General features: G+C 46.1%; 1 protein-coding gene across 15 annotated transcripts in view; it reads right to left on the reverse strand.

Moving 5' to 3' along the window:
* EPHA5 (EPH receptor A5) overlaps positions 1–19,465 on the reverse strand; it is a 319,537-nt gene extending 300,072 nt beyond the window's left edge. For 9 of the 15 annotated variants that reach the window (XM_073340244.2, XM_073340243.2, XM_073340239.2 and 6 more), the window contains exon 1: positions 18,828–19,455. In XM_073340244.2, the coding sequence (XP_073196345.1) occupies positions 18,828–18,960 (133 nt within the window). In that variant the 5' untranslated portion in view covers positions 18,961–19,455. Of the gene's footprint in view, positions 1–18,827 lie in introns of all 15 variants that reach the window. The other 6 variants (XM_073340246.2, XM_073340245.2, XM_073340240.2 and 3 more) reach the window with 3 other exon arrangements.
* Between the last annotated feature and the right edge of the window lie 739 nt (positions 19,466–20,204).

Below are 20,204 nucleotides of genomic sequence, written 5' to 3' on the forward strand. Positions count from 1 at the left end.
CTGGCCACACCCAGGATTTTAGGGCTCCTTTATGGGGCTATGGCTCTTTTACCCAGCATAAAAGGGTCGGCCTGGGGGTAAGGATTTCTGCCCGAGTTTTGTATAAACTAGCAGAAAAATTGTGTGGCAGACAAACCCTTCATGAAGAGGGCTGCTTATCTAATACTGATTCCTGTGGCGTCACTTTCACTGTATACCTTCCAAAATGCTGTGATAGTCTTTGAAGTAGATCAGTGTATTTTTAACTAATCAGTCTACATTACCTGAAAAGGCAAAAATACTGCAAACAGAATGGCTTATGTAAGCACTGATTATAACCACTCCATGCAGATGTGAAATAAATGCACTTATTTTCGCCTTGTGTCCATTTTCAATTGGTTTTGCTTGCTCCCTCCTACCTGTATAAGCATCAGACCTTCTTACTACCCTGTTTCATAGTCAGAAGCCAGGATAGAGTGCTCATCCTTTTGCTCCAGAAAACCAGATTCTCCTGCTGCTTTAACTAAAGGGAACTCTCCTTTAGATTCAGCAGTCCTGGGGCTTGTCTCACGACACACACCTGAGTAGGTATGACATTCCATCCTACAATCATCATCAGTGCAACACACCTTTTAACCAACACATTACACACACCACTCCAGGCCTCAGCTTGGCAACATCCCACAGATTATTCATAATAACCAGCAATGCTCATTTAGCCAGGCTTTCATCAGAAACAATTAAAATCAAACGTAGGAGTTCACATGGGTGGAATGATCCCAAATTAGGCCCCCATTTAGGAATGCTCCTAAAATGTACTTAATGCATCCCTGTTCAGGACAGCACTTTGTCATGTGTTTGACTTTCCCGCTGAAGTCAAAAGCATTTCAGTCCACGTTTAATCATATGCACATGCTTAACTTTGGACACAACTACTGTGCTTAGCAGGGAAGATTTCCTGAATGAGGGTCCTACACTCTAATTCAGTGCTCAGAAATCTGATGCCCACGTTTGTGCCTTGTAGATTTTGTGCAACTTGGGGAGTTCTTCCTACTGATAGAACTCCCAAAAATCACTTGCGACCACCACTAATGCCTGATGTGTAGAGGTACTGGTTCCTCCATTTACATAGAGTGATTTATTCATACCACTGCTACCCAGCATCAGCTAGAAGAATGTGCTGAGTGTCTCAAAGAAGCAGCGAGAACCCAACAGCCCATAGGCATACACACTTACTCTCAGACATTTTTGCCAACCAACTTAAAAATAGAGAACATGAAAGAGCAAATAAATGCAAAACTTCTCATCTTCACCCTACGCGCACCCCTTCCCGCAAGCCCTAATTATCTCTAATGCTCGATCGAAAGAAACATACCAAACTGCACAGGATCTATATAATCATTAGCTTTCATGCCTTCCGGGTAGGATAAATGATGATTAAGTCTAAACTCACACCAGAGCCTGTTATTTTTTTAGGACAACACACAGGGGGAGGTTTGCATATGCTCAAACTGCACATTTTCAGATGGGCTCTATTTACTCGTGATGAGTCATCCGATTTGGACCAAATGAGAAGAGATGCAAATATTTCCCCTGAACACAAACTGTGTCCCATAGACGGAGACTGGACCAGGTGCGCTACTCCAAAGTCTTGAACCCCCACATAGACTGGCCTCTCCCAATCTCATCAATAGGACAATGTAGAGACCATTGCTGGAAGTAAGCACTGACACAAGAGACACAAGATGGGATTTTTCAACAGGCTATCGACAGCAATAGGAGTTTAACCATTGACTTCAGGGGAACAGAACTGGACCAGAACTGAGCACCTAATAATACCCAGCTCTTCTGCAGTCCTTTTCATCAATACATCTCAAAGTTCTATGCAAAGGAGGTCAGTATCATAAGAACGGCCATACAGAGTCAGACCAAAGGTCCATCTAGCCCAGTATCCTGTCTTCCAACAGTGGTCAATGCCTGGTGCTTCAGGGGGAATTAACAGAACAGGGCAATTTATCAAGTGATCCATCCCCTGTCACCCATTCCCAGCTTCTGGCAAACAGAGCTTTAGGGACACACTGAGCATGGAGTTGAGCCCGTGACCATCTTGAGTAACAGCTATTGATGGACCTGTCCTCCAGGAACTTATCTAATTCTTCTTTGATGCCACTTATACTTTTGGCCTTCACAACATCCCCTGCCAATGAATTCCACAGGTTGACTGTGCATTGTGTGAAGAAGTATTTCCTTTTGTTTGTTTTAAGCCTATTAATTTCATTGGGTGACACCTGGTTCTTGTGTTACGTAAAGGGGTAAATAACACTTCCTTATTCACTTTCTCCACACCAGTCATGATTTTATTGACCTCCATCATATCTCCCCTTTACTCATCTCTTTTCTAAAGTGAACAGTCAGTCTTTTTAATCTCTCCTCATCTGGAAGCGGTTCCATACTTCTAATTATTTTTGTTGCCCTCCGCTGTACTTTTCCCAATTCTAATTTCTCTTTTTTTGAGATGGGGCAACCAAAACTGCACACAGTATTCAAGGGTGGGCGTACCATGGATTTATGTAGTGGCACTGTGATATATACTGTCTTCTTTCTATCTCTTTCCCAATGGTTCCTAACATTCTGTTTGCTTTGTTGATGGCTGCTGCACACTGAGCAGCTGTTTTCAGAGAACTGTCCACGATGACTGCAAGATCTTTCTTGAGTGCGAACAGCTATTTTAGACCCATCATTATTCCCATTTTTCACAAATGGGAAATTGAGACATGGGGCAGTGAAATAATCACCCAGCAGGACCACAGTACACCTGGGAATAGAATTCCAGTCTCCTGAGTCCCAGTCTGTGACGAAGTGGGGGAGAGTCCTGGTTTCCGTGTTTATGGGTTTTTTTCCCTTGGTTTTCCTATGGTTTGCATGCAGAGGGAGTGGGACTCAGCTTCCCTAGGGATTACCGGTTTAACAAGGTGATGGGAGAGGGAGTTTGTTGTTCCAGAGGACCAGCATGGAACTGCAGCCAATGACCTGGTGACCCGGAGGCCCAACTCAGGAGTCACAGCCAGTTCTGGCCGGTGGGGAAACAACGGGCTGTGAGGACCCTGTTTACGACCCTGTTTGCCTGGAAAGAAGACAATAGACAGAGGCAGGACTTGGGGCTGGGGATCTCAGCTGCCCAGCTGGGAAGCAGGGGGGCTCTGTGCTGGAGAGAGGGAGCAGGCAGATCCCACCTGGATGCAGGAGAGACTTGGATGTGCTGTGCTGAGGAAGGCCCTGAGAGTTTCCTGTGCTGTGTTCAACGCTCAATCAACCCTCCTGTTTTACGCAGGCTGAGAGTCACTCCAGTCGAGAGAACAGGGTGGCATCATCCCCTTTGGAGGCCCTGGGGGTCCAGAGTGACTGGACTCCCTGAGGGAGCCCATGGTGAGAAACAGGTGCGCTAAGGCTGAGAGAGGGGCAGCTCCAGGAGGTGGAGGGGCTTAACCCCAAGAGAGAGTGGACCCCCGGGGAAAAGGGCTGTCTCACTGAAAGGGGCACCCCCCCACAGACCGCATGGGGCCAAGAGTGGGCACGATCTGTGAGTCTGTGACAGAGTCACAATCTCTACCCTCCACCCCATGCTGCCACTTTTGAAAATACCACTCACAGATCCTGCTGCCATTCCCTCTGTTATGGATATTCTAACATAATAATTATTATTCATGAGGGGGCATAAAGTGTGATTGGCAATTTACAGACAAAAAGGCAAGACAGTCACTACCCTGAAGAGTTTGCAACACTACAGAGAGCTAGGACAGGAGACAAGAAAGCTGTGTTAGGGAAAGATGATGAGGATTATGCCAAATACAGTCATGAGAAATACAGTCATGGTTTTATATGGCTGGATTTTGAAGAGTGCTCAGCCTTGACTTAACTCTGCTCTCATTGAAATCAATGGTTACCCACCCGCCGTGTAAGCTCTGCTTTTTAATGTATAATTAATATTTTAATGGTCTAATTACTTCGATGGAGGAGCATGGGCCAGCATTGTAGAGACAGTCAGAGAAAGTGGATTTTGAAGGAGCACTTTTGGATAAACGGGATGTGGGGCGGCATACCAGCTCACATCAATACATGCATTGCGGGCAAAGTCAGACCAACCACTGATACCACGGTGATGGGCGCTCACTAGAGAGATGGAGGAGCTTGTGGGTGATATATAAAAGCCCCTCTCTAACTGACCTGTCTAAGATATGAGACCCATCAATCCACAATTTGTCAAGAAATCTTCCAGTCAGCTCACCCCTTTTTTTCTTTCCTCTAGCATGCCAAGCTACAATAAGGCTCTAACTTTAACAATGTGATGCTCCTCAGGAAGTTATTTTCTTCCATTCTTCTTCTTCTCTGTTGTCCCTGTATTAAGTCTCCCCACATTTTGAGGGCTCCACCCACCAGGATTCTCAGCCTCCCTTGAAAGCACTCTGATCTAGCTTCCCCTCCCCTCCAGGACTGGCTGGGTCTTGCACGGTGCTGAGCACTCTGACCAAAATCCAGCAGAACACATAAGCAAATGCTTACACTGAAGCACATGAGAAATCTCGCACAAGGCAACAAGAATATTCACATGCGTGAAATGAAGCACGTGGTTAATTAAGTGCTTTGTTGGACTGGGGCTAGAGTGCTCAGCACTTTGCAGGATCGAGCCCTGACTGAGGACATGGAGGAAAAAATAAAAAGGAAAGTACTGAGTTACAATACTTTCCTTTGAACCCTCCTGGGGAGTTTGTTTGAATGGGATTATATGCTTCCATCATTCTCCGAGTTTCCAAGCAACTGAAAAAGTGATGTGCAAGCCCAAGTTTGATATGATAGACATAGTTGTCAGGGTCCTCCAATTTTTTTTTTTTACAGGAACCAACATTTTGTCCTCCAATAGCTCTGAGGGAGGTGCAATTCCTCCAGCCGCCGAAGCCTCCAGCAACAATGGGGACAACACCACCCTGTGAATCAGCCGGTAAGAAGTATTCCATTCTCTCCTCCAGTCTCCCTGAGTGCAAGGTGGGGAAGATATTGGCAAAGCATATGATAAATAATACACTGCATAGCAAGAAACCAGAGTTACACCACAGTCCCACCTCCCTCTTATGGGAGTTCACAACACTACCAAGACATTCTGAACAGCAAGACCCCTCCATCGTCACAGTCAAAACTTTTTCTTCCCCACCAATCGCTGTCAGTTTTATTGCACCACTGACGCTATTCATTTTCCTGCTGTTTTCCCGGTTGTGCTAAATAGTTCTACAAAGTTGTAAATCTAAAAGTACTCCTAAAAGTAAGCGACAGTCAAAAATAATCCAGGAAATCAAAAACAAATGAAAGATTAAACCCCCAAAAGAAATCAAAGCCATTATGGAGCAGATGTTTTTTATTATTTGCCTTGAGTTAAGACCAAAAAAAGACCACGCAAAAACTGGGAAATATCAATTTATATGCTAGTGGAGACCAACTCCAGAGAAACATAAGTTATGCAGAGCACCTATTATTTATAGGCCAATAGAGGAAGAAAATACACACAATTTAATGAACCTACAAAATGATATTAGCTACAGATTGATATTTTATTATGATGACTCACTTCTGCTGTAGGTTTTCTATAATCTCCTTTATAGCAAGCCCCAAGATGCTGGAGTCTGCATCATAGATTTTAAGGCCAGAAGGGACCATAAAGAATATTTAGATAAGTTGGATGTATTCACGTCAGCAGGGCCTGATGAAATTCACCCTAGGACACATAAGGAACTGGCTGAAGCAATCTCGGGACCACTAACAATTATCTTTGAGAACTCCTGGAGGACGGGTGAGGTGCCAGAGGACTGGAGAAGAGCAAACACAGTCCCTGCACCCAAGGAATTATAGACCAGTCAATCTAACTTCAATACCTGGAAAGATACTGAAACAAATTATTAAACAATCAGCTTGCGAGCAACTAGAAGATAATAGGGTTGTACGGAACAGCCAGCATGGATTTATCAACAAGAGATCATAGCAAATCAACCTAATGTCCTTCTTTGACAGGGTTACTGGCCTTGTGGATTGGGGAGAAGCAGTAGATGTACTATATCTTGATATTAGTAAAGCTTCTGACATAGTCCCATGTGCCAAAACTAGGGAAACTTGGTCTAGATGAAATTACTATAAGATGGGCGCAGACCTGGTTGAAAGACCAGACTCAGAAAGTAGTTATCAATTGTTTGCTGTCATACTGGGAGAGCATATCTAATGGGGTGCTGCAGGGGTCAATCCTACATCCCTTACTCTTCAATTAATGACTTGGATAATGGAGTGAACAGTATGCTTACAAAATCGGCAGATGACACCAAACTGGGAGGTATTGCAAGCAACTTGGAAGACAGGGCTAGAATTCAAAACAACCTTGAGAAATTGGAGAATTGATCTGAATTCAACAAAATGAAATTCAATACAGATAAATGCAAATTATTTCACTGAGAAAGGAAAAATTAAATGCATAACTAGAAAACTGGGAACAACTGGCTAGCTGGTACTATTGCTGAAAAGGATCTGAGGTTTACGGTGGATCACAAATTGAACATAAATAAACAATGTGGTACCATTCCAAACGAACAGCGAATATTCTGGGGTGCATTACCAGGAGTGTCATATGTAAAGGACTGGAGGTAACTGTCCTGCTCTACTCAGCACTGGTTAGGCTTCAGCTGCAGTACTGTGTCCAGTTCTGGGCACCACTCTTTAGGAAAGTTATGGACAAATTGGACAGTGTCCAGAGGAGAGCAACAAAAGTGACAAAAGGTTTAGAAAACCTGACCCATTGAGGAAAGGTTAGTTTTGATAAAAGAAGACTGAGGGGGGACTTGAAAATAGTCTTTAAATATATTAAGAGCTGTTATAAAAGAGGATGGTGATCAGTTGTTCTCCATGTCTACTGAAGGTGGGACAAGAAGAAAGAAGCTTAATCTTTCTAGTGGTAAGGATAGTTACAGGCATCCAAGGTAGGTTGTGGAATCCCCATCATTGGAAGTTTTTAACAACAGGCTGGACAAATGCCTGTCAGAGGTTGCCTACATTTACTTGGTCCTGCCTCAGCACAGAGGGCGGTACTTGATGGCTTCTCAAGGTCCTCTCCAGCCTGACATTGCTATGATTATGACCAGAACACAAATAATAGAATTTCACCCAATAATTTCATTAGTGTTCTCTGTCCACTTGCAACATTGGGAGTTCCATGGCAAACTGAGAGCTGTATATAAACTTGAGGCCCTGAATCAACAGAGCATCCCTGTTTGGAGATTGACTATAAGCATGTGCTTAAATCCCAGTGAAGTCGATGGAATTTAACCGCATGATTAAAGTTCAGCACGTACTTCAGTGCTTTCCTGAATCAGGGCCTTAGTGACTAAAAAGAAATCCCATTTCTGCTTTTAAAATACCTATGATCCCAAACAGGGGGTGGGGGAGAGACTTCTCCTAAAAGGTCCACCCATCAAATATCCTTTCCAGGCATTTTTCCCCCTAGAATGTGAATATCAAATTATGTTACACATACTATTAAACTGGACAGAAATAAAGAGACACAGCACAGACATAACTATAGTTGTCAAATTACCCTGACAGATCTCATTTTCAGTAGACTCACAAGATTTCAGCTGTCCAGCCTGTCCACCACCACCAGAGCCTTCCAATCCACACTAATGACCATTTTGCTGCCTTTGAATTCATTCAAGTAGAAAAGAGTAACTGACATTATGTTTGGATGGCTCTTGGGAGCAAAGAATGGTTAGGATGATTTATTGGCTTTTCTAATGTTTGACAGCTTATACCTTTCTCTCTCTCTCTCTTTCTGTGTGCGTGCAGTGGAAAAACAAAAGTATTTTTCTCCCATTGCCTTCTGAAAATACACTATTAGTAGGGAAACACATAAAAAAATAACACGGGAAAAGCTAGGAATGATAATAGAAGCATAAGCTGCTTGACCCTTCAACTCACGGCATGTAAAGAAGAGCGACGTAGAAGACAGCCAGTAATTTTACCCATTTTGCATGTGCAACATAGAAGAAAATTGATCCCAGTGAACATTATATCATTCAGACAATTTTTCTTGGGGGAATAGCATGAGCCCGAACGTCTATGCTGCAATTTTATAGCCCCAAAGCCCCAGCCTGAATCGGTTGACACAGGCCAGTCCCAGGGCTTCTATTGCAGTGTAGGCATACCTGAGAGTGGGGTCTAGACTGCTCTATGGGGCTCGGCATGGTTGCAGAGGGCCTTGATGCAGATTGGTATAATAAAGTGGATGCCTACTGGATGTGGGAATAACAACTGAGAGCATCATCCCAGTTAAAGGAAACAATTCAGTTCTTTGAAGGAAAAACAAAAGGCAAAGGCCAGGTTATCAGACCTAGCACAGGCCCAGTGAGAAGGCGGGAAAGGTGGCTCTAAAACTCTTTTGTGTCCCACTCCTTTCCCCCTACACAGACGCACACAATCCTGGGACTACCAGGGACCCAGTCCTGTCCCTGGTGGAAGTTAGAGCAGCCTGGGGGCACCAAGAGGATGTTCTGGCAGCCCTGGATCAGACAGATGCAACAATGTCTCAGCCACACCCCTTCTTGCCTGGCCACAGCCCCGTGCCAGCTGCCAAGGGAAGTAGCAGCTACAGCACCCCGAGGCCACTAGAGCATTCCCTACACAGAGGGACATTCTCCACTGCCCTGATGCACCAAATGTGTCGTCGCTTTGTGGCAGCAAGAGGTACAAAGCAGTCATAGCTTGGCTGTGTTTCTGAACTTATCGCGTAACCCAGGAAAGATTAGCACAGAACATCAAACCCAGTGATGTCACCAAACTAGCCTTAAGGGTGGGTGGCTTGTGCCGCTCTCTAGTCCCTTGAGAATTTAAATGTTTAGACTTACAGTGAGGAAGGAAAGTCTAGTGTTTAGGGGACTAGCCTTCAACTCAAGAGACCTGGGTTCAATTCCCCGCTCTGCTACCGGCTCCATGTGTGACCTGGGGCAAGTCACTTATTCTCTCTATCCCTCAGTTCTTCATCTGTACAATGGGGAACTCAGCCCTGCCCTAGCCCAGAGGGCTGAGGTGAGGGTAAATATTCCACAGAATTGTAAGGTGCTCAGATTCTGCAGTAAGGGGGTCACGTAATTACTTCAGATCAGTGACTACCCTCAGCTGTGATTTGTTTAAGAAACAAATAGGGCTGCTAATTTCTGGCTTACATCCCACAATTATTTCACTATTTCATTCGCCCCGCACGCACAGAAAATAAATGGCTAAGTCAAAAGTTAGTCAAAGAAAGCCAACAACCAGGAGGACTACTTAGCTACTGAAGGGCCAGCCCTTAAGTCTGCCAATACAACCGCTTGCGAAAGCTGCAGAAAAGCCAAGCACTTTCTCTTGTGCAAAGCTTGCCATCCAATGGTTCAGCTGGGCACACAAACAAGAGGGAAGGATGAGGACAAGAGTGGTATGAGCAAATGAAGAACACCTCAACCTCTCCCAGGTTTCTAGCTGAATTCAATTAGACTGGTACTTTTGCATGTTTCTCTTACATATACAGTGACAGTCAAATTGCTTATCCAGTTTCACAAGAAAAACAGACGTAACTAACGCAATGAAAGTAGCATGAGGCTAATCATAACAACAGAATGTTTCATTTTTGAGGAGAAAAAAAAGTAACAATTTGAGTCCAGACAATGACTTGCTGGTCAAGTTCTCCTGTGTTTGAGTCAACTCCGGCGCTCACTAAACCAGGATCAGGCACACATTGCTAATGAGATAGCCGGCCTCGGATTAAAAAATGATTTCAAAAAATGAATTTGGGGTAAGCACAGGAAATTGTCAGGTTTGTGAATTCCTTGTTTACCCAATAAGTAGGCTTGACAGAATTTTATTTTTATATATAATTTCACTGGATAACATTTTATTTAATTTATAATTTATTTCTAAGCATTTTTCTCTATTTTTATCAATGTAAATTTTCACACTGGCAGGAAATGTTTACACTGGGGTCAGACAATTATTCAATGACAGTAGATGCTGAGATTCAAAACGTTAAAGCTTTATAACCATTGAAACACAAATTGTCAACATTACATATCAAAATATACAGAGTAAATATCCACACATCCAACTCTAAGTTCTCAAGCAGCATATTTCTTACTTTGCCTGTCTGTAAATTTCAGTCATAGATGGAAATACTTTTTCATCAGTTTGTGTGGGTGTGGTGAAATCGACACTTACCAATAAAAATCAAATCCTTCCAAGCCTGCTGATGAGGGTTACAAAGGTGAGGCATTGATTGAAAAGGAATTCTAAACAGCACTCTTGCCCTGAAACAGAGCCCTGTAGTATGGTTAAGAAAACGTTCAGGACTCAACACTCTAAGGAAACGTTTACCCGGGGTTCGTACACTCGTTTTTCCTTTGCCTTATGCAGGGAAATTTGATTTTAGGTTTTGTAAACGAGGGACAAAAGAACCCCAATTGCAAGAAGGACTGATTTTCCTCTCACAGCAGAGTGAGGCTTTATTTCAATAAAGCACCTAAGCACACGTTTAAGTCCCTCCCTATTCAGTGAAGCACTCAAGCAGGTACAAACTTTAACATTAAGCATGTACTTACGTGCTTTGCTGTACAGGGATGAACTGCTGAATCAGGGCCTCCTATAGTGGAGAGTTGCACCAATTAAGCTAGATGTGGGAATGTAAACTGATTCCATAAATCTGTGTGGACACTCTTATTTAGGTTTAAGAGTGGCTTAGTTTGGTTTAGCTTAAATCAATCAGGAGCAAATTTAAGCTAAACCAAACTAAGCCACTCTTAAATCTACAAAAGACTGTCCACACAGAAGTTACACCAATTTAATTAAACTAGTTTAATTAAATTGGTTCACGTCTGTATGTAAACATGGTCTAATTCAGGAATAAATCCTCACAGAGGTTAACGGATTTACACTGGTGTAAAGAAAGGAATCAGGCCTCAAATGTCTTGAACTTTGAGAAAAGAAGTAAACTCTTCAAGCTTCAATTCAAAAACCACATATATTGACTTTGATGGGCCTGATTCTCAGGTCACTTCTGTCCAAATTCTGTATTGTGGTACACAAGCATAGACCCCTTTCTGTGCCTTTGTAGACTCCCAACGACTCACGTGTAGGGGCTCTGTGCTAGCAAACCACGTTGCAGGATTAGGGCTTCGGTGGAGTCCCTTCAGTCTAAAGCCATTGGAGTTACACTGGTGGAAAACTGCTGCAAGAGGAGAATGCGGCCCTACAATTTAATTCATTAACTAATGTCAGAAACACAGAAACACATCATATGCACGAATCATATCAAACATTGGGCACTGGTTTTTGATTTTACTTATACAAGTTTATTCGGCTGCACAATAAAAATTAACATGACATGGCTCATGGCATAAAATAAACTGATCTGGTTGTTTGCATCTTCTTGAACACTTCTTGAAAGTTGTTCTTTTTTTCAGAGAATTAAAATATTTGTGAAAGCATTTTGCAATCCATGCAAAATATAATTACAGAAACACTTCCTTGGCTGACCTAAAATTTAATTTTATTATTTGCACCACACAAAGGAAATTGAAGGCATGCAGATGAATACTATATTATGGTTTTAAATGTTACATAAGAGGGGATGAGGGCCAACCATACTAACTCTGCAGTTTCCCACTGGGAATACCTGTCAGTTTATCCAACTGTAACTTGATTCACAAATAGCTGCTTTATACGTCAAATCATGGTGTCAACGTGTATGATACTATAGGAGGAAGGTCTGTCAATGTTTCTATTATAAGATGCTTTGCCTATTTACATATATTTATAGTTATTGTGATAACATGCTTTAAGATGTAACTTGGCTTAGATGCAGTCTTAGGGTCAACTGTTATGTATTTTGAAAAATATATAATACATCATTCATAAGTTGCCTCATTTTAAAGTCATACTTAAAAGCTATGTTTCAATTGCTTTTTGTATATTTAAAGCAAAAAAAGATTAGATTTAAAACTGAAACTGGTATTTGATTCTTACTGAACAAGGTATAATTGCTTTGAATATTTTGAAAAGAAGAAGCTAAAACTGACAGAGATGTTTAAAGACCTGATTCTGAAAACCCTACTTCCTCTGACTATTCCTTACTCAAATCAGCGGTCCCATTGAACTCAATTTAAAGTCGACAGGATTACTTGCATGAACAAAGATTATTCTTGTAAATCAATGTGCAGGATTGGGCCCAAATTTTTTACTGTGGAAAGAAATAAAAAAAACCCGGTTCCAATGCCATCCACTGAAGAGTATATAACTTCTAAAAGCTGGTAATATGTACTTTATTAATAGACTGGAATGGCTCCAAAGTTAGATATCTATTTTCACACAACACACATTAAAATATCACCAGCTTGCATAGTTTCCCAGTCTATAAAATAATGTAAGAGCTGTCTGACTATGTGATTTATGAAGCGGAGACTGTACTGGTTATGTAAGTAATACCTTTTTAAGAAACCTGGTTACATCCGTTTTTTTACCAAATAGATTGGAATAGCTTCAAATGGAAGTATATAATACAGATTTCGGTTGCTTTTCAACACTCATTAAAAGACAGTTCTAACTGGTTAAATATATATGTTTTGATAACATACCCAAATATATATTTACCCAGTGGGCCAGGTCAGTGGGAGTTCTGCCACTATCAGATAAATACATACTCCATTAAGACCTTAGAACAGCTAGAACCATTCCAGTCTCTGGAGTAAACAATCTGCATTTTATAACCTTCATCTAACTCTGCCTGCTCCCGCTGTCCCTATAAATAAATAAATAAATAAATAAATAAATAAATAAAATTAAACTATAAATGAATCAATTAAATAAATCCAGCCAGATAAATCCTCCAAACTATAATTATTTAAAACGGACAAATCCCTGGAAATTCCAAGTTAACCCTATTACTCTGTTCTAAAATTACTGAAATAACAGACGGAGAGAAGTTAAGGATGAAGAGTTGACCTTAATCTTGAATTTTCTACTTTTGTCTGTTTAAGCCACATTTGTTATTATTTCAAAGAAATGGTTTTGGGTTTTTTTCTTTTCATTCATTTAACAATCTACTTAGCAGTTGTCACAGTACTGTCTGATCATCACTTATTTCTGCTGAGTAGTTCTAACGTATTCTTTATTTTTAGTGGTCATTATGCAAATAAGATAGCTGTGATATATTATTAAAAACAATCAGAAAATGTACACAAGTCTTTTGAAAATCTGCCCATAAAACACTTGAATGTCATCTGGGTTACTTCCAAATGAGAGCTGAAAATCAATCCAAATTTACAGAAAACATGAACCAAAGCATTCCTTAAAAAAAAAAAAAAAAATAGCCAAGTCACTTCCAAAAACCTTAAAGCTTATGACAGAATTTAAATTGTGGGCACTTTTACCATTAAGGATGTGCAAAAAATAAAGTCGAATACAATGCAGTCCCTAACGTCAAGTAATGGTTCAGAAGTTACTGCCAAGGGAAAAAAAGAGGAGATTATGTTCTTGTGTGGGCTGTATCTATTTGGGTTCATATTCTGTGCCTCTCAACATGGTATCTCAATCATGTAGCAACTCTGGCATCAAGCAGCTTCCAGAAAAACATAACTCAGGCAATTACTGTGTTAACATTGTTGTCTTACAGCCTCAGGCAACATATTTCTGATTAATTGCTATCAGTATTCTTCGCTGTGCAAAATAACTCCAGCCCAGTATATTCATTCAGTCAATAAAAATAAAACATGCATGACTGTAACTCAGGGGAAGTCATTTCTCTAAGGATATGTCACGGGTAATGCATTTAATGTAAAGGACTGCTTTTGAAATAGTGGCCTTTGAATAGTCTCAATAGAGTTGAATTTCTGATTGTATATTATTAGAAGGGGAAAAAATACAAATAATAGGATTTTAACTCGTGAAATTTGCAAAGGAGTTCAATAGTAATAGTTACACGATGACTCACAGATGCCATTGTACTGAGCCCTCTTCCTTTACTGCATGTTATAGATTAAGATATAGTATGACAGCTACTAAAATGGTTTTCTCCTTATAACAAAAAGAAAAGGAGTACTTGTGGCACCTTAGAGACCAACCTAAGAGACTAAAGGTGCCACAAGTCCTCCTTTTCTTTTTGTGAATACAGACTAACACGGCTGCTACTCTGAAACCTCTCCTTATAACAGAAACTGTGGCCAAATTTTTTAAATCAGGTGTCTACTTTTATCCTCCTAAACCCATATTTAGGCATATTAGAAAGTGTGTTTAGACCCCCAAACAGCTCCTGTTGAAAACAATGGAAGTTGTTGGCTGCTCAGCTATTTTGCTCAAATATGGATTTAGGAGCCTAATTATTATTTTTTTTAATTGGCCTATATTTCAAACAAAATTTTCACAAACCCTTCCACCTCTATTGTGATGCCTAAACACGATCCACAGTGCATGGTATGGATTTCACATCTCCTACCTAGCAATACCACTGCAGTTAAAACAAAAGTTCAGTTTAAGATTAACTCAGTACTAATATTTGATTCATAAGATATGTGGAAATAAAGTTCTCACAATTGTTACTGGAAAATAAAAGCGATTACGCTAACACAGCCAACTGGTACACATTCTTTGCTGACCAAGTTATTTTTTAGGCACAGCAGAAACGAAATTACAAAGGAAACAAAACAAAAAACAAAACAAGGAAAACTTGACTAACTTTTTTATCCTCCCATCTTCAAGAAGTCCAACCCCTCCTCCCCACAGTTGGCTACAAATAAACCTATGATCTCTCAGCTAGTGTAAATTTTCAAATCTTGATTGAAGTCAGCTGAGCTAGGGATGGCAATTCACACCAGCTGAGGTTCTGTCCCCCAGAATGCACCTTGAATGCTGAGAGAAACAACACTGAACTTTTCAAAACCGAACTGTTGACAAGTGTCAACAGCATATGGCACAGGGACTTTAGCAACTGAGGCTCTAATGAATTAGCCTTGATTCACTGCAGGGTGAATCATTTTCAAAGCAGAACTGTTCAGCAGTAATTGGCCAAGAAGCCATGCTGTGAAAAGCACTTGTCAGATAATGCTTGTTTACAAATAAATCTACAAATGGTAGAGTGGCTGTTTGCTGAATAAGTTCAGGTCCACCTCTAAACTTCACTTCCAGCCCTGGGCTTATGAAAAACATAAAAGTTGAAGATTGTGAACAAAAGGGGGAAGAGAATGAGACGGTATAAAGTCAACCCATGTGCTGTCAATACTTATTGCAATATTCCCCCATCTCTTCTTTCCCTAAAGATCTCACTAAACCATGTAACAAGGCAATTTCCTTTAAAAAATTCCAGTATTCTATCATACAACAGAGGCCCGATCCTGCAAGTTTTTGTTCACAAGTGGCCTTAACTCACTTGCAGCCACCCCTTTGACTCCAGTGGGACATACTCACATGCGTAAGGACCATGTGTGAGTAAGAGATTGCAGGTGCAAAGTGTCTGTCTCTCCTTTTATTAATAGATCAGTGCAAATCATGATAAACCAGAACAAAACAACATACTCCCAACTTAGAAACCGTTCATATAAATGCCCAGTGAGTAGCTTACTCTTGAGAGCAATCCAATTGACTTTAACTGGAATGAGTAGTCCCAATGAAGTTATTCACAAGCATGGATATGTTTGCAGACTGGATCCATAATGACTGATTTGTCGAAGAGAAATCTAAGGAAACATTCACCCTCCCCTAATCTATGCATTCTCTAGCCCTGAGCACTCCATAACTTCACAGCCACCACCATGCATTTGTCCCTTCCTCTCTATATTTTTCTGTGATTTGCATTAATCCCATTTTCTGAAATATATCATGACAAGCTATTTACCTCAGGCCACAGCTCTGAAACCTCCCTGTGCCTTTTTCCCTCCTCCCCCCTTGTAGGAATTTCACTAATAAATCACTGCGTGTAATAAGCTTGGCTTATAAGCAGGCTTCTTGGCCCGAAAGTTTGTGTATTACAACCTGCATGTGGATCCAAAAAACAACAAAAAACCTCAATATGATCTACATTGTGGATAAAAAAAAACAAAACCCAAAATCGAAAAACAGGTTTAAGAAAAACGGGAAAGCATCCCTGCCAATCGGAAAACCATGGCATATGTCTTTACATATTGACTTCAAGCAGATGAAACTTTTAAATTGTCAGCAATAATCAGCACAGGTATCCATTCCGCTTGTTGCAGTATTATGGGGTAACAATTCTTATATTCTCATTTCCCCGAGGTGGGTTTTTTTTTTCCTTGTTGCACAAGGCACCTTCTTAAAAAAAAGTAAATAAACTTTGGGCAGCATTTGAAGTGCGCCAGAAATAAATAAATATCTTTAGGGGGGAAAGGTATTTCCTACTCCCATCCTCTCTCCTCTTGGGCCTGTTTAGCTTTAATTTGGGTTTGGATTTTTGTTGTACTGCTCCTGGTAGCTCTGTTTAGGCGCTGGGGTCTCAGAGCCTTACTCGGGGGGCTAATTCCTGGGCTCTGGAGCTGGGGTAATTTCCATGCGACACTCAAGAGAGATTGTAAGCGTCTGGCTGGACACATACAATCCAGTCCAACCCCACGACACAAAACATACAGTACAACCACACAAGCCTCACGGCAAATAGGCAGACAGCACAACAAACACACACAGAGCACAGCCCAACCCAAACACAGGCACAGCACAAAACACACACATAACCCCCATGCGCAGCATGCAGCCCGACACACAAACACACACGAGCAAACACAAAACACCCAGCCAGCGTCACACAAAAGACGAAACATACACGCAACCCCGCACACGCCGTGGAATAAACACACACGCCACCGCAGCGGGACGCAGACACGCAACCCCGGACTTGCACCCCCCGCCCCACAACACACGCCGCACCGCGCACAGGGGCGCCAGGGTTTAGCCGCCTGCCCGAGCCGCCCAGAGCCCCGCAGCCCCGCGGGCCGCCCCGCGACGCCCCGCCACTGCCGGGCGCGCCGCCCGCAGCCGCTCAGCCGGGAAGGGGGCTGCCGGCCCCGGGAGCCTGGTGCCGGGAAGAGCGGAGCGAGCCTCGGGGAGCTGCGGGCCCGGGGGGGGGGGTAGGACACGGGGCGGGGGCAGGGCGGGTTGGGGGCACGGGGCAGAGCGGTAGGGGGGCGGGGGGAAGGGAGCTATGGGGGGACCCGGGGAGCGGAGGGGCAGAGCGGGTTGTGGACACGGGGCAGGGCGCGCGGTGGGGGGAGCTATGGGGGGACCCGGGGAGCGGAGGGGTATGGCAGGTTGTGGGCACGGAGCAGGGCGTTGGGGGGCTGGGGAAGGGAGCTATGGGGGGACCTGGGGAGCGGAGAGCAGGGCGGGTTGTGGGCACGGGCAGGGCGCTATGTGGAGGGAAGTAGGGGGAGCTATGGGGGGACCCGGGGAGCGGGGGCAGGTTCTGGACACGGGGCAGGGCGCTGTGTGTGTCTTGGAGGCTAGAGAAAGGGAGCTATGGGGGGGACCCGGGCAGCTGAGGGGCGGGGGGGAGTTGTGGGCACGGGGCAGGGCTCTGGGGGCGGGCGGTAGGGGGGCTGGGGAAGGGAGCTATGGGGGACCCGGGGAGCGGAGAGGCAGGGCGGGTTGTGGGCACGGGGCAGGGCGCTGTCTGGGGGCGGTACGGGGGAGCTATGGGGGACCCGGGAAGCGGAGAGGCAGGGCGGGTTGTGGGCACGGGGCAGGGCGCTGTGTCTGGGGGCGGTACGGGGGAGCTATGGGGGACCCGGGAAGCGGAGAGGCAGGGCGGGTTGTGGGCACGGGGCACGGCGCTGTGTCTGGGGGGCGGTACGGGGGAGCTATGGGGGACCCGGGGAGCGGAGAGGCAGGGCGGGTTGTGGGCACGGGGCACGGCGCTGTGTCTGGGGGGCGGTAGGGGGGAGCTATGGGGGACCCGGGGAGCGGAGAGGCAGGGCGGGTTGTGGGCACGGGGCACGGCGCTGTGTCTGGGGGCGGTACGGGGGAGCTATGGGGGGACCCGCGGAGCGGAGAGGCAGGGCGGGTTGTGGGCACGGGGCAGGGCGCTATGTGGGGGGCGGTAGGGGGGAGCTATGGGGACCCGCGGAGCGGAGAGGCAGGGCGGGTTGTGGGCACGGGGCAGGGCGCTATGTGGGGGGCGGTACGGGGGAGCTATGGGGGACCCGGGGAGCGGAGAGGCAGGGCGGGTTGTGGGCACGGGGCAGGGCGCTGTCTGGGGGCGGTACGGGGGAGCTATGGGGGACCCGGGGAGCGGAGAGGCAGGGCGGGTTGTGGGCACGGGGCAGGGCGCTATGTGGGGGGCGGTAGGGGGGAGCTATGGGGACCCGGGGAGCGGAGAGGCAGGGCGGGTTGTGGGCACGGGGCAGGGCGCTGTGTCTGGGGGGCGGTGGAGGGCTGGGGAAAGGGAGCTCTGGGGGGACCCGGGGAATGGAGGGTCAGGGCGAGTTGTGGGCACGGGGCGGAGGGGACCCGGAATCGGCGAGGGGCAGGGTAGGGAGCCGTGGCCAGGAGGCTGTGAGGGGCACGGGGGCTGGACAGCGGGTCCAGGGGGCTGGAGAACACGAAGGGGGCGCAGTCGCCCGCCCCCCGGGAGCGGACCAGGTGCTCCCCCAGACGCTGGGCGCGGACACGGGCACCGGCGGGATGCTCCAGTCCCTTCCCACCAACCCAGGGCGAGAGAGCCCGAGTCACTCCCCGGCTCCCGCGGCGGCGAGCAGCCCCGGGGCAGGGTCTCCCCCCCCCCCCCCCCCAGCGCCTCTCACCTTCGTTGCTGGGGCTGGCCAGCAGGCTCCGCAGCGCCCCGCACAGCAGGAGACACGTCCAGAGGGGAGCCGGGGAGCCGCCGCCGCTGCAGCCGAGCCCCGCTGCCCCTGCCCGGGCGCCCGAGCCCCGCATCCTCCTCCGCAGCCGGTGCCGTCGCCTGCCTCCCCGCTGTGCGCTGCGCTCCCCTAGCGCATGGGTGCGCGCTGGCGGGCCAGGGCTCTCCGCGCTCCCCGCTCCGGCGCTGGGGCAGCCGCGCTCTGCCCGCCTCGGGCTGCGCTCCCGAGCCCAGCAACGTGCGCTATGTGGGGGGCGGTGGGGAGGAGGGGGGGGGGCAGCCCCGGCCGGAGATGGAGGCTTGGCGAGGGGGAGGCACCGCCAGAGCAGCCGCTGGAGGAGGAGGGAGATGGAAGATGTGCGCCCTAGATGGCCAGAGCGCCTGAAACTGCACCGGCCGCCGCTGCTGCGTGTGTGTGTGTGAATCCGCCCCCCGTCCTCGCCCGACCCGCTCCGCTCTGCTCTACGTACGAGCGGGGGTGAGCGGCGCCACGGAGCTTCCCTGCCCGGCTGCTGGGAGCAGCCAGCCACCTAGCAGCGCCAGCCGCGAACTGGGGCTCGGCCCTCTCCCGGAGCGCCAGGGAGACGCAGGAAGGAGAGCGAGGGGCCAGCTAAGACGCCACACAGCGCGTGCCTCCGCTCTGTGCCTCTGAGCCTTGGAGCTGGAAGGATGCCCGATGCCCACAGCCCATCCTCCCAAGCAACTCCCTTCCGCGCACACACCGCAGGGAGGAGGCAGTGCCTGGGACCCTCTCTCCTCACCCTGCACCTTTCCCCTCCCTGGGATTGTTGAGCTGGGAGAACGGGACTCCCTGTAGAACCCCCCACGGGCTGTGTGCCTGGATTTCTGACAAGTGGGGAGTCGGGGATAGGCTTTGCTGGCGTGGATCTCCTTGGTATCTAAAGTACCTTTTATTGATTGCTTGTTCGTGTCACTGTATTCGGTGTTCAGCTTATTAGTTTGTATCATGCCAAGGTACGGCAGGAGTAATCACCTTCACAAAAGGACTGGAGGGAGTTGGCTAGCTGGTCTACATGAAATAAGTGTACAGTGTGGGCGAAAAGCCTGATCCTATGGAAGTGAATGAGAGTGTCGTCCCTGACTTCAGTGGGAGTGGGGTTTCAGCCTAGGTGTTCAGAGTAACCTTCAGGCAAGTGGCTTCTCCCTCCTCATGCCAGCAATGGCATTGTCTTCAAGTACAGGTGACTCAGCTGAGTAAGGATTTGCAGGATCAGCCTCCAAATTCTTAAACTGGTAGCCAAAGGGTAATAACATGGGAGTCATCAGATGCCTACAGGTGAAGTGGGAGGATGGTGTTGAA

This window comes from Lepidochelys kempii, chromosome 4 (genome assembly GCF_965140285.1).
Source record: "Lepidochelys kempii isolate rLepKem1 chromosome 4, rLepKem1.hap1, whole genome shotgun sequence".
Lineage (NCBI taxonomy): Eukaryota > Metazoa > Chordata > Testudines > Cheloniidae > Lepidochelys > Lepidochelys kempii.